The 14,227-nt window shown below is 39.6% G+C and overlaps 2 protein-coding genes across 2 annotated transcripts in view; both read right to left on the reverse strand.

Moving 5' to 3' along the window:
• LOC138028780 (pappalysin-1-like) overlaps window positions 1–879 on the reverse strand; it is a 43,024-nt gene extending 42,145 nt beyond the window's left edge. The window contains exon 1 of the mRNA XM_068876421.1: window positions 638–879. The gene's annotated coding sequence lies outside the window, so the exon portion shown is untranslated. The remainder of the gene's footprint in view (window positions 1–637) is intronic.
• A 5,058-nt stretch (window positions 880–5,937) lies between these two features.
• Window positions 5,938–14,227, reverse strand: part of LOC138028824 (geranylgeranyl transferase type-2 subunit beta-like) — a 13,279-nt gene continuing 4,989 nt past the window's right edge. Inside the window, exons 5-10 of the mRNA XM_068876451.1 lie at window positions 14,220–14,227; window positions 13,700–13,810; window positions 10,361–10,472; window positions 8,746–8,834; window positions 7,964–8,038; window positions 5,938–6,832 (exon numbers count right to left, since the gene is read on the reverse strand). The exon at window positions 14,220–14,227 is cut by the window's right edge and continues 45 nt beyond it. Of these exons, the coding sequence (XP_068732552.1) occupies window positions 6,692–6,832; window positions 7,964–8,038; window positions 8,746–8,834; window positions 10,361–10,472; window positions 13,700–13,810; window positions 14,220–14,227 (536 nt within the window). The 3' untranslated portion in view covers window positions 5,938–6,691. The remainder of the gene's footprint in view (window positions 6,833–7,963; window positions 8,039–8,745; window positions 8,835–10,360; window positions 10,473–13,699; window positions 13,811–14,219) is intronic.

The following is a 14,227-nucleotide window of genomic DNA, read 5'->3' on the forward strand; positions in this document are numbered from 1 at the left end:
GTAACGCCATTTTAAACAGAAATGAGTGGTTGGAATATTTTGCCATCTTTCTAACCAAATTAATTGTTTGAAACCTCGTGATCTAAGTAGGAATTGGAATATTTTGCCATCTTTCTAACCAAATTAATTGTTTGAAACCTCGTGATCTAAGTAGCCGAGGTGGGCAAAAGAGCACGTTCCAAGATGACTTGGTGCAAAAATTTTATGTCGTTTTATCTTTCGCTAAGAAAACGTATTATTACGTTATAAAAACAATAGATGAACTTTGGTGTTCGTCATTCAATCACAAGGTCAGATGCTGACCAACTAAAAACTAAATTCAGAGAGTCAAGGGTATTTTGACCAAATTTCCGAAACGAATACATCATATGATGCGACCCAGTTTGAAATGCTGACAAATACAACTTGACTTTTAACTCTTCGTATTAATCCCATTTGGCCTTCGGTATCCACATACATAGCAAAACAATTGACTCCGTTACAATGGGGAAGTTACCGTCTTTTAACTGAGAAATACCAAGGTAATATGTTAATCCTACGTTACTTGGTTCCTACAAGAAGGCACCAGAGACTTGGATGTCTCTTCCCACTGTATGACAAAATGCCAACTGCTAAAGGCAAAAAGGAAATTCCTTACCTCGAAATTTGCGCCACAGCAATTCTTGCCTCAGTCAGCACCGCCAACTCTTTTCAGGAATGTCAACGGGTAACATTGTAAAGTATGGTGTGACAACATGAAACATTACCACGGAAATAAAAACTCGGTGCCTTTGATTTAGGTTCTGAACCTCATCATTGTTCCGAAACCATCGTGTTTCGGACAGATGTCTCTGGGCTCTTTTGCAAGTGCTGTTTTTGGTGTTCTACGACAGTTCGCTGAGTGTGAAAAGGATTTTTTTTTTTTTTGAGGCAACAAATTAGAACAGGAAGTAGGTTTCGAAAACATGCTTGCCCTTGTAGGCACCTACCACAAACACAAGTCCTTCAGCACATGAATGATGGCGATAAAAGAATACGTCAGTGATCCAATACAATGGATGCGTAAACGTGGGAGGCAAAGACACGTTTTAACTCTGTTTGCATGAGATTAATTTCATAATAAATTGACCGCATTAGCACAGGCCACAAGTCCATATCCGATGTAAGATGGTCTAAGTTGTGAGACGTGAGAGATTGTAATTTATCCCCACACATAACAAATTACAAATCTCAGATACCGAACCCCCAAAATCGTTCAGTCACTTTAACTACTTAAAAATCTGCCAAAAATAACTGAAGAAGATGAGCAAGTAATTAGTACAGGAACTGAAGAAAACTGGAAGTCGACTCTCATGTTGGTATTTGCTCGGAACCATCTGTGTTCAGTCAAATGAATTTTTCTACTTTTTTTCAGAAAAAGCATTTGTCCATAACTGCCCTAACACTGAACGAAATTTTTCTTAAAGGCTATCGAAAGGTCCTGAAAAAAATTAGAAAACTAAAACAAAACCGCATAGGACGTGCAAACGCTGTGAACTTACGAAACTTGATTTCAACGCTTCCAATATCTTGTCCTGTATTGGCTGCCAATTTCTGCTGTAATTGTTCTTAGCCTCTCAGTGTCGCATCATAAGCAATTTTGACAGTTTAAACGATTTTAATTAAAGTCCTTTCTTTGATTAAAATGTTTTTGCTATCTTTTGTTATTATCCGATAGTATTCGGCCTCCACAAGGTTCACAAGTAATATCTTGTCTCGGTCTTCTGCTGTTGGCTTAGCTTTTGCCTTGTAGGTCGAAGGTCCATCTGGCAAACTGATGACTTTAAAGAAATTCAGGTCAACTGCTATCTGGTGGGGTGGTTTGCTTAATGATTTCCAAACTGACAAGGTCATGAACAGTGTTGCCTCAAATAATTAAAAAAAAACGGCCATCACTTACTCAGTGGACTGAAATCCGACATTTGGGACACATTTGCCATTGTCTCGGGAAAAGCTTATCGCTTAATACTTTAAGAACTGAATTTCTTTTTTAATTAAAAAAAAAGAAGCTTTCTACTTAAAACAATTCAGATATGATAAGATAAGTCTATCTATGACAAGATTAACTGCTTTCTTTGAAGATCGAGCCCCAGTCCGCCTTCTGCAAAATTCGGAGACACTCGCTGCATTAGAAGGTGAAATTTATGTTGGTAAGAAAGACGATCGTTCATTGGCCTAAGAATAAATTTTGGTCAGGATAAAATAAATTAGTCATTGAGCATTTCGCCAGTTTGGATGATGCAGCTCGTCACAGACGAAAAGACTCCTTTGTTCGCTGTGCACACGAAATGGGATGACCACTTCCTATCTTTTGTGTAGCCAATAGGGATAAGGAAACATTTATCTCAGTTTTGTTGAATTAAACAGCAGTTAATCATGATTGCTTAATCCAGTCTCGTCTAGACAACACAAAAACCTTTTTATAGTCTCAAGTGCTAGCAGACTGTTTCTACTAAGCCAAATAAATTCACTAGAGCGAATTACACTGAGCTGTCTAATTAGACTTTTGTTGAAGATTTATCCATATTTGGCACGTTATCGCAGTAAACCTGTCCAGTCGCCCATAAGCCGATTTACTAATTAACGCATTTAAGTGCGTGGGACAAAAAGTGCGACCTCTCTAGGAAGCCAGGAACCAGACATTTAGTGACGCCGACTCCTTCAGACTTGGAAGAACAAGGGACAACTTATAAGAACGAGTTTTCACCAAATCTACTCCGCATGTTTGAGACACTTAATAACTTGTTGGTGCACTCTCGTCAAAAAGCTGGCATCTGGCCCGATTTAGCCAAGTAGAGGTGCCAGTTGAGTTCAGTGCACAACTTCATTGGAATTGAAAACTTGTTATCAAGTATACTAGAAGCCAAGTCGATATTGTGCCTTGTCTTCATCTCATGGGCTCACGGCTCTTCATGACCTCTTAGACGGGTTAAAGAAGAATGCCAGTTTTAATATTCACTGGTCATCTTTAAGACAGTCTTCGATCTCTCTGTTTCGGGACACTGGAAAAAAGCCCATTTTTTGATTCATTTATGAATGAAGAAATGTCTCCCTTTCAGACGATGTGGACTGATCTTGTTCTTTGACTTACAGCTGCATACCAACACAAGTTCATGCGTGAAATGCGGACAAACTTGTTTTTAATTATAGCCCTATTGTATTTGAAATGATATAACGATGTAAAAATTTTGCAGTTTCCCCCCAAGTGCCGGAATGCACAGGCCATATTTAAAAAAATCATCGCGCCATCGAAGCCATATCATTTTCAGGAACTTTAAAAGCGTTTAACATGTTGAAAAATACCATATAGCCTCATATGGAACCAAGCCTGCACGTGAAGTATGTTTGCCGGGTTTGAAAAGAAGCTCGTCTTAAACAAAATTTTCATGTGAAACGAACGCCTTCGCTCGTCATGGACTCCTCAGTTTATTTGAATCACTCTACAAGATGTTATGAGTGGGTCTTCAACAGCTGTGCCGTGCTGGAGCTTCAATTCTTCGCTTAGTGATGACTTGCAAACGATTTTTCAAAACAAGGGGACCAAGATGGGAAACTCACGATTGGAGTGCGAGTCCGATTGCACGCACAAGAATTGCACACTGAGCACGCGCATTAACGAATTTCTAACTGCGCGTGCTCTGAATTAGAGAGTTCTTATTGAACCAAATCTAGCACATTCTGCAAGAAGTAATACTTACAAGCTTCGTTTGTCAGATCTCTCCATGTCTAATAAACAATTAATTGGATTTTGATAAGAAATCAAAAGGATTTAATATTAACACTCAATTAATATGGAAGTAGAGAATGACCTAAATCGCGTTTTAATGTCAATTGACGTTGTTGAGGAAAATTGACTGAAATTTACGCGATTACAAGGCTTTGTATATAGCCAACTGTTTCCACCCGCTAGATGGGGTTTTAAACCATGTTATGTTCCATTTGAATTATAACGTTTAGATTACAAAAGTGGATTACCTGCGAACTAGACAAAGCAATAAATTTTTAAGCAAGTTTTATCTCATTCTTGAGTACTATTCAGAATAATTACATACATAAAATCGGTTTATTCTCAGTCCTCAAGCAGAGAGAGAGAGTCCAGAATACCGTGCTAAATTATATACTGTGCTGCACCCCTGGCATTGAGTAGTTTTCTTTGTCAGGGTTTTTCCTGCTAGCAGAGGTTCCTTTTCTTTTGCGTTCGCTTGGCTGACGAGTACGGGAAAAGAGACCTCTGTCATTGGTCGAAACTTACTGTGTTGAGCATGCGTGGCGGTTACTTAACCGAAATCTTAAACCGGATTCTCACGTTATACTTCATGTTGTGTGGTTCAACTTTACAACAGCGGAATTACCGTAAAGGAATGCGCGGGACATAGCGGCCTCAAGTCAGACAGCGAATATATCATGGTGCATGCGGTTTGAAGATTGCCTTGCAAGGTTGAAGACGGCGGATGGATCAAAGTGAGTTCCGACCCATGATAGAGGTCCCTTTGCCCGTACTCGCTAGCAGAGGGAAATCAGGGTTAATAGCGGAGCGGCGCGCGACCATGGGTAAGAAAGTACGGTAACCATCTGTTCGAGAAAATTTGTTTATGTACGCCCGTCCACTGTTCCATGTATGCCAATATGATCAGTATCACGAGACCATATCGCGGGCTCAAATTTAGAGCTCATCGAGGCGGCCATAATCCAGCTAGCCTGCGTACATCCTTGATATTAGACATCCATGTTGTGGTCACTTGACACCTGTCAAAACGAGGTACCCGCTGACCAGTTTCACTTGACCATATCGAGGACTCAAGTTTAGAGCTCATCGAGATCAGCTGTTTTTTAGTCCACCGCTGGCCAGGTTTTGATTGGATCACAGGCTCAATCCAGGTTAAGTTATTGTAAGAATAAATGACCCCAACTTTTAAATTTAGTAGGTCGTATATGGTAGTAAAAAATTTTTCGTCAGTCAACACACACCAATTATTCACTCCTGTATGGACCAGGGCCAGAGTTCCACTCATGTAGGTACCCATCAACTGTTTCTAACAGCCTCGTGTAATTGCCCGGGCAAAGGGTTTCAACACCCATTCGATTTTGTTGAACGATGTTGACTGCTGGGGTGGGCAAACGGTTTTTAATACATCACCAACATTTGATTCAACAAAGCTCCATGAGAGACTTGGTATTTAGTCCCAGACTGCAGCCGTGGTTGTTACTTTGGATACGGACATTGGACGTCACTGAGAGACCGATTAGTGCGCACGCGCATACCAAATAGGGACCTTTAGATTGGAGGTCGAGGACGACCACGAGTACGAAACATTCTCGTCACCAGAGCCTCGGATCTTATGCCTGCGCATGACCCTAGGCCCTGAACAACCCTATGTAGGAGAACATGCGCCGTAGGGTTTTTATAGCCAAAAATTGGCTATTTGAACCTTACGGCGCCTGCTCACTCCTCGTGCTAACATGAATGCACCAAATCAGAGACGCTTGTCATTGTTCTTCACGAAAACCAATGAGAAGAAACTTTGTATCAGGATTCTCCAGAGCTCTTGTGCGCAAAAGAGAAGAGTTCTAGGGTTGAGATTGGAGTACGCTTTTTCCGTACAGAGCACGCGCATAAGTTTTGGAGGCCGACATTTTTCGAAGTGCGCGTGCTTAGAACGGAAAATTCGTACTCGTAGTCGTCCATTGACGATAATAAAAATGTTGAATGGTCGTTAAAGCTTTTAAACTCATTCAACATCGATTCAACTTCGATTCAACATCTTTAAGAACGGTCAAAGGGTAGGAGGGGGAGGGTACCGTTTCAACATCGGTGTTCAAATCTCGTTGGGTAACTTTTAGCAGCTGGCAACAAACTAATTTCCAACTTTATGCTCGGACTGACAAAAGGATAAAAGCCTACATATCGGGTTTACCATGTACTGATTTCATAAATACTTTTATTGAGGATACTTCCTACAGGAACTAATTTTTTTCAATCTTCTTTTCTCAAAATTTGTAAAGAAATACAGTAATTCCGAACCATGCTAAAATAATGGGCTAAAATGAACATTAAAACAAGGGGAAATCGCGCAAAAACTGACGTTATAGCGAGGTTTGAAGCCAAATCAGAATACGCTGTTGCAAACAGGAAAAAACGAGATTCTAACAGACATTGGTTTCAGGCAATCACTTTAACTCCATAAATTTCTAGAGATGACCTTCTTCAATAAGATAAAGGGTTTTCTCTTTGCTCTTGCTTTCTTTCTATTTTCGACTGATATGGAATTCTGTACTTTGTTCATAAATCACCCCACAATGCATTTAATATTCAGTTACTCTTTTTAAGACAATAGGCTAATCGTCATTACGACGAGCCAATAATCCTACAACATTTCGTTGGATGACTACAGATTTCTCTTACTATGGTTTTTCCAGAATTATAGATGACATGTTTTTGTAACAATAAGAGAACCTCCAACCACCGTCATTAACGAAAACATCCCGGCACCGAAAAAGGAAGATAGGCGAGAGTAAGATATGACACAACTCGTGAGGATGAAAAAGACTTTTCGCGCATGCCACTATGATGGGCTTCTTGAAGTGACGTGTCAATCCATAAACAAATGCATTGAGTTTTAGGGCACTTGAACAAGTAACTTAACGATATCCTCGTCACGTCCACAATATCGACTCATCCAAGAAGTTCTGGTCGAATTCGTAAGCCGTCTATTGTCTCTTCAGGCAAGCAATATACCGGATTAACTGGTTTTACTTCGGATGATCCAAGGAGAGATAAGCCAGCCAAGCCAAAGAGCGTGTGAAATGGATCCACCTACCAAAGACAATACCATACGTAGACGAATATATTTGCACTTTTATAGAGCAATTTTCAATTGAGTCTCGAAAGTACATGTAATTAGCGAATTGCTTTGGTTTATGATTACTTCACTCAGAGATTGGTTCAAAGTTCTCGCGCCACTTTTTCAACCAATCAAAAGTGAAACCAAAACCAATCGTGGCTCACGCGTGCACATTTTCCCGCGCTTTGTGTCGGCTACGTGTAATTATTTCGACTTTTGATTAGTTTACTGGATTGTCTCCGTCCTTTTTGATTGGCCAAAGTAATTACTTTGGTTTTGGTTTTACGACACTCAATTGAAACTCGCTCTATATATGCACTTTTATGAGGCAATAATAAACAATTACTGGATGAGATTCATCTGATATCCAAGATCAAGGAAAGTGGACTTCACGTTTTGATACGATGACTTTTCGGATAATACAAGAACCGAATTCAATAATTCTTCCATTGTGCAAGCGCTTTAAGAGCTGGCTCGGCTGAAAATTATTTTTGGTGCTCTTGGCCAATAATTCAAAGCACACTTAACATACAGGCTCAGTTGTTCAAAGGATTTAACTAACTTTATCCAGTGGACAAGTCAGTATTCGATTGTTTCAATCTGTGCAAATATTTCAACAGTTGCTCACTGGCATAACCATGTCGGAATATGCACTCTCTTAGCACAACTAAGTAAAGATGTTAACAATACCCTTGACGAATGACTTAACATGGAGTATACTTTATACCCTGGAGAGAATCTCTTATCCACTGGATAAAGTTATCCGGTGTTTGAACAACTGGGACATAACTGTTGAGAATTATGTATATGCAAGTTGTATGATTCACAAAAATAAATGTGTTTTCTTAGCCTATCAGTTGCAAGATAGTGAGTTAAATGTATAACAAGCGGTGAAATGCGCAACAAGAGATCACAAGATGGCACAAAGATCCAGGCTACATGCTTTTGGGGCCTGGAAATCATCATTGCTATAAACGCCTCTCGGAAGCAGTAAACGTCAGATTTAAAGTGAGAGTTTCAAATCCAGAAAGGAAACAACAAACCTCTTTAAACGACTACTTATCTCTTTGTACGGAAAAGTTGAAGACTGTGAACTACTTTACCATATCACCAGGTCTGTCAGCAAATCCACCTGTTTCTTCATCTTGGCAAGCAAGAATGTAGCTCTTCAGCTTCTCCTAAAAAGAAGGAGGAAAAAAATCAGAAAGCAATATGATACACACCTCTTTATCTCACTTTACGTTTGCATAGGCTTTATATAAATATATTTTATATGGTAAGAACTCAAGTGAGGCCATCGCTACTGTGTGCATGTGATGGATGAAGAACCTTCGCTGATCCACAGCATCAGGAACTTCTTACGTAACACCCAAGGACAGAGAAAAATCTCTGACTCGGGTGGGAATCGAACCCACGACCTCCGGATTACCGTATGTTAGTTACGGCTTTGGAAATCTTAGAGCGTTTTTCAATTGGTTGCATTACTTCACTCAGTGATTGGTTCAAGGTTCTCGCGCCACTTTTTCAACCAATCAGAAGTGAAACCAAAACCAATCGTAGCTCGCGCGCGCACAATTTCCCGCGCTTCCTGTCGGCTACGTGTATAATTACTTCGAGTTTTGATTGGTTTACTGGATTGTCTCCGTCCTTTTTGATTGGCCAAACTATTTACTTTGGTTTTGGTTTTACGACACGATTGAAACTCGCTCTAACAAAGCAATTTACAAGTCAAACAAAATCGTGGGACCCATTTCTGCGTTTGAAACAATTATTATTGTAAAACCTCCTATCGCTTTAGATTCACTCGCGTTGCTGAAAAAATCTACCTCGTTGTGCAAGAGAGTAAGAATTCACGAGGAAGTATGAATGGGATTCAGACGCTTACTTTATCAATCCAATGTATTTTTCCAAGAATCTTGAGAGACGCAAGGACCCACCAGGAATAACAAACATCCGGAAGCTTTTCTGGCCGGCCTGTATAAGTGAATGATTCATTTCGATCTCAGTAAGTAACACAAGGAACAACTTTAGGAACTTTAATGGACCAGTTCACGTTCTTGAGTGCATCATGGGTAATCAGAGCAACAAGGGGGGAAATTCAAAGCAAAATTGATTGTACATAACTCTTTGCAACTTTTTAGACTTGAAATCTCCTTCATAAACAAAAACAAATAAGTTCAAGTTCACAACTGTGATGAACTGGACTTGGTATCTATTCTTTGGAATTCCTAAATATTGCTTTTTTTCTCGCCATACATTCTCTGTAATTTTGTGCCTTTGGAATTACAGCAAATACATGGCAGAAACTTTGTTTAATAAAATAATTTCTACAATAGCCATTCTCTCCAACTTCATTCTGCCGCACCTTTGAGCGCATATCTTATGTTTTGGAAAATTAAGAAAACCCAAAATTGTACATCACGAATACTTTTCATCGTATTTAACTTCCAAACAAACCTGTGAATTTCTCTCCATCTTGCCATGATTACCCATGATGCACTCAAGAGCGTGAACTCGTCTGTAAACGACAACGGCTACACCAACGACAACGCCACAAAACTCACAAAACAATAATATTTAAGAATAGAAAACATGTACCGTGTTTCTATCGAGTTATAGAAACACGAGTGAAAGTTTGGGAAAACGAGAAATGCTGTGGGAACACGAGCCGCAGGCGAGTGTTTCCGCAGCTTTTTCGAGTTCTCCCAAACTTTCACTCGTGTTTCTATAACTCCATAGAAACACGGAGTACGTTTTCCATTTCTTTTAGAAAACAACGCGACAAGAAAAAGGAAAACAACCTGTTAACTCTAATTATCAAAATGTAAATTCTCTTTGCTCGCGCCAGCACTACGTCAACAGCTCGCGCTACCTCTGTGTCTCCATCGACTTATAGAAACACGATTTTTAACCAATCAGCGCGCGTATTTTCTTAGGACTGTTTTCTAAAACAATCTCGTTCCCAAAGGCTACGATCCTTTTGGTCAGCACCAAGGATACTACTCCGTTTCTCGTTCGCTGGATAAGGGGAACGCAAGCTCTGGGAACGAGATTGATAATATAATTGCTTGAAAGGGAAAAATACTCGTGCAGCACGTCAGCACGGCTTTTAGTACATATTTTTGCAGTACGCTGCATAACAACGATTAGTCTTGATGTGAAATCACCAAATTTGAGGTTTTGACGACAACTTGAGCATACTGGCAAGTGTAAACCTTTCTCTGAAACCGCACCGCACCGTACTTCGCACACATTATACGCCGAGAACTTGATGGAATAATCGCGAAAGACTTATGATGGTGCAAAGTCGTAGATCTTAAATTCCTCATTATGTAAAGAAAAAAGTTGAACCGTGCGTCACCACTTCCTTAAAACTGAAAAACGATTGCTTAACTCTGCTCAACTAGTGGCAACTTGTTGAACGGAATAGAACTCGTTTCTCTTTTTGTCCAATAGAAGGTTCAATACAAAGTTCAACAGAAAATCTTGCGATTTCTCACCATTTAATCCCCCTGATGGAAGCTGTCTCTCACAGAGCCACCACCCTAACATATCAGCGTTCACAAAATGCAGAGAATCTGCAATTGCTAGAGCACCTAAACAACAATAGATCTTGACAGAAAAAGAGGTAAGAAAAAACGAAAAAAATTAATCAGGTGTGAGTCGCTCATTTTGGAAGCTATAATCCTTGGCTTGCACCAGACGTCATTCGCCGCCATGTTGGTGTACTGAACAATAAGCCAGTTCGGAGTTTCACAAAAATACGTGCGCGCGACGGGATAAAAAGAAGCATATTTTCTTATGGAAATTGTTTGCAGAAATTTGCTTCCAAAATCTATTGTATTTTTAATATATGCTTGATTTTATCCCGACGCGCGCACGAGTCTTTTTGGAACTCCGAACTGGCTTACAGTGAAAAAGTCTTTTGGGAATTTGGCCCTATCATCATGCAAAACGCGAGCGACATTTTGCTTTTGCTTTGTGCACCAACATGGACGTCTAATCACGTGAGTGCAAACCAAGAATAATTCTCTTTTACCTTTTTAAGTCAGTATCAGTTCTTTATCAGAGAAAAGTGAAGAAAGGTTTGTACATCTGGCCCCAGTTGTTCACACAATAGCCGGATAGCGCTATCCACCGGATAAATTACTATCCATAGACCACGTTACATTCTTTTGTATTTATTTTAATCAGACCTACTGGCCTCATTTTGAAACAAATATTCTTTTGAAAATGGCTCGTCGTAGGGAGGCTAGAAAGGCTTATTATTAGCATTAAAACATAAGAATATTTTATTTGGCCGCCATTATGAAAGAGGTCTGTTGGGTAAGTGCAATAGCCCATTTCCAAGTTCATGTCTGCCCCTTCTTCAAAGTGAGTCTAAGAGCAAAGTTTTTGTGATGGTAATTAGTTCACTTTACATTGAGCAGTTTTCAATTGAGTGTCGAAAGTAATTAGCGAATTACTTTGGTTTTGCATTACTTCACTCGTTGATTGGTTCAAAGTTCTCGCGACATTTTTTAAGCCAATCAGAAGTGAAACCAAAACCAATCGTGGCTTGCGCGTGCACATTTTCCCGCGCTTTGTGTCGGCTACATACGTGTAATTACTTCGAGTTTTGATTGGTTTACTGGATTGTCTCCGTCCTTTTTGATTGGCCAAAGTAATTACTTTGGTTTTGGTTTTACGACACTGATTGAAACCAGCTCTATGAATGAAAACTAATTTTCATAAGAAAAACTTCGCACTCAGAATCGCTTTGAAGAGGAGGCAGACATGAACTCGGAAATGGCCCATTGGTTTCGTACGGGACGGTAGTTTCGCTATGACTTATCCACTAGATAGTGATTTATCCGGTAGACAGCGCTATCCATCGTTTGAACAACCGCGGCCTGCTGACTTATGCTATTTTTATCCATTCTATTGTTCATGAGCTATGCAACCCTTTAAAACTGGGACCAAACGCACAATGCAGTATAGATAAAGGGGTGTACAGTTCCCTCGGTGGGAGAGTAAAACACTGAAATGGGTTTATCAACTGGGTTGACATCATGGTTAATCATAAAAATTACAATTTCCTCGATTGTGATTGGCTTTAAAAAACTCCAATTTTCCACTAATTCACTTGCCAAGTTGTTATCGGACAGTTTGTCACCAGACAATTCAATAAGCCAATCACTTTCAAAGTTGTAGTTTAAATCCACTAAACGCATTTAAAGTTCTACGTTAAATCAACCAATCACAACCTCGGTTTAGATCACCATAGAAACAGTGTACAGACTCCTACATTGGGGCTTTCTTTCTTTCTTTCTTTCGTTCAGAGCGATATTAAACAATTTACTCCACCTTTGTCAGTCTTTTATTACATGGCTAGTGTTTCTGGCAGATATAACACATGCTGCCATTGGATAAGAGCAGCTAAGCGCCTGGGCATTATTCTCCCGTAATGCCCATGGGCCGATTATAGATTATGCAAATTAGTTTTTTCTTATTTGTAGCCATTCTGTTAGCCATATAATAAACAACTTGGTAACCTCGACCGTTCGGTCATTACAGCAAAATCTCAAACCCATAAAAATTGACCCCAGTTTGAGATTTTGCTGTAACGACCTCACTCTCAGTTATTAAGAAGTTATTAATGCAAAATTTCCCTTTCTTTCATGACATGGCTTTTATTAATTGGTAAGAGGACTTTGTGTTGATCAACTAGGTCTGTAATCACACTCAAATTATTTCCCTCCCCTAAAGGCTTGGGAAATTATTTGATTTTGGACCAAACGTGTGTGAAATTAATCCCTAATTTCACTCATCACCATTTGATTACCCATAAAAATTGACCACAGAAGAGAAAATTGCTCTCAAACTTCTTTACGGTGCATGGTCGATTATCTGGTGGCATTCTAATATGACCTTGCTTTCAATAGTCTTCTGTAGCTCAGTCACAGAGTACCAAAACTAATCATCTGCTGGTAATTAGTTTGACTCAATTAGGAGAATTTGGAATTATTTTGGTGAGTATCCCCATAGAAACATTGTCAACTACATCTTTTCATCAATTTACAGGTGTTACAAAAGGGCACCTCTGGTGAGAATCTCACCTTTAATTTATTTCAGTCCTCTCAGTAGGCAATAATTTTGCCTGTTACTCAGATGCAGTCTTAATCTGAACCACTAAATTCAGTTAAGCCTGGTTTTCACTAGCGATGCAAGCACAAGCGCAAGAGCACTTATTTCACCGTTAAAACGGGGTTGACACAAGCATAACCTCAAGCACAAGGATCAAAATGTTTCCTTTTCCTTGTGCTTGCGCTTATGCTTGCTTTCACTTGCATCGGGTGAAAACAAAACGCAGCATAAGCACAAGTAAATTTGCTACGTCTGGCCAATTGAAGCGCTCGTTCCAGCTTCCCCACACGTGAGCATTTGAACAAAATGGCAGATGCTGTGGTTAATTGTGATGCTTATATCAAAAAAAAAGTAAAGTATTTAGAAATTCAACTGACAAACCTGAGGGTGCTCCATCAGTGCTTCGTTTTACAGGTATTTAATTAAAGCTACTTAGCTACACGGAAAGGAAAGAAGTCGGAACAAGGATGCGAGATCCGTGAATCGAACTCAGGACCTCTTGCACCAAGGCCGCGCACTAACCGACTGTGCCATCATTTTCACTAGCATAAGCTACTTACCTTTGTTCTAGTCTTGTGCTTGCATCGCTAATAAAAACCAGGCTTTTCAAGTCTAGTTTAGAGCTCTCGGCCTTTTACCCAATTAGGTCATACATTTCTTTGTTGATTTATAAGAACAACATCATTACACTATTATTGTATCAAAATGGATACCTGTCCTGAGTGTGATTCTGACCCTGGCCGACATCCAAAGCCTCCATCAAAATTCATACACGACAATACATACTCCACTGCTTTCTGCAGGTCTATTGCATCCAGTCTTCCCTGTGTTTAAAAGTGTTAAAAGAGTACCAGTATTAAAAATAATAGTAATAATTATATAATAAGAAGGATAACAATAAAAGAAAAGAAGAAGAAGAAGTAGTCATCAAAAACAGGATGTACCAGTATGCACATGTTTGCAGGATAGCTGGGAACATTATTTGACATTCAGCAATTCCTGAAAATGACCTTGATTGGGAAAGCTCATATTCTATGCAGAGAACATGCACCATCCATCCCTTGACACCACACTCACCCCCATGGATTGCAATGGAGAATGGGTGATAATGAAAGATAGACAGAATGGAAAATCAAGATAAATTATTATTTTCAATACAGTTGCTTCTAAAAGAATTTTTCTACCCCAGAGGGTAAACAGTATTTGTAGTTGCAGAGTTCTTGTACAACTTACCAACAATT

This window comes from Montipora capricornis, chromosome 2 (assembly GCF_036669925.1).
Source record: "Montipora capricornis isolate CH-2021 chromosome 2, ASM3666992v2, whole genome shotgun sequence".
Lineage (NCBI taxonomy): Eukaryota > Metazoa > Cnidaria > Anthozoa > Scleractinia > Acroporidae > Montipora > Montipora capricornis.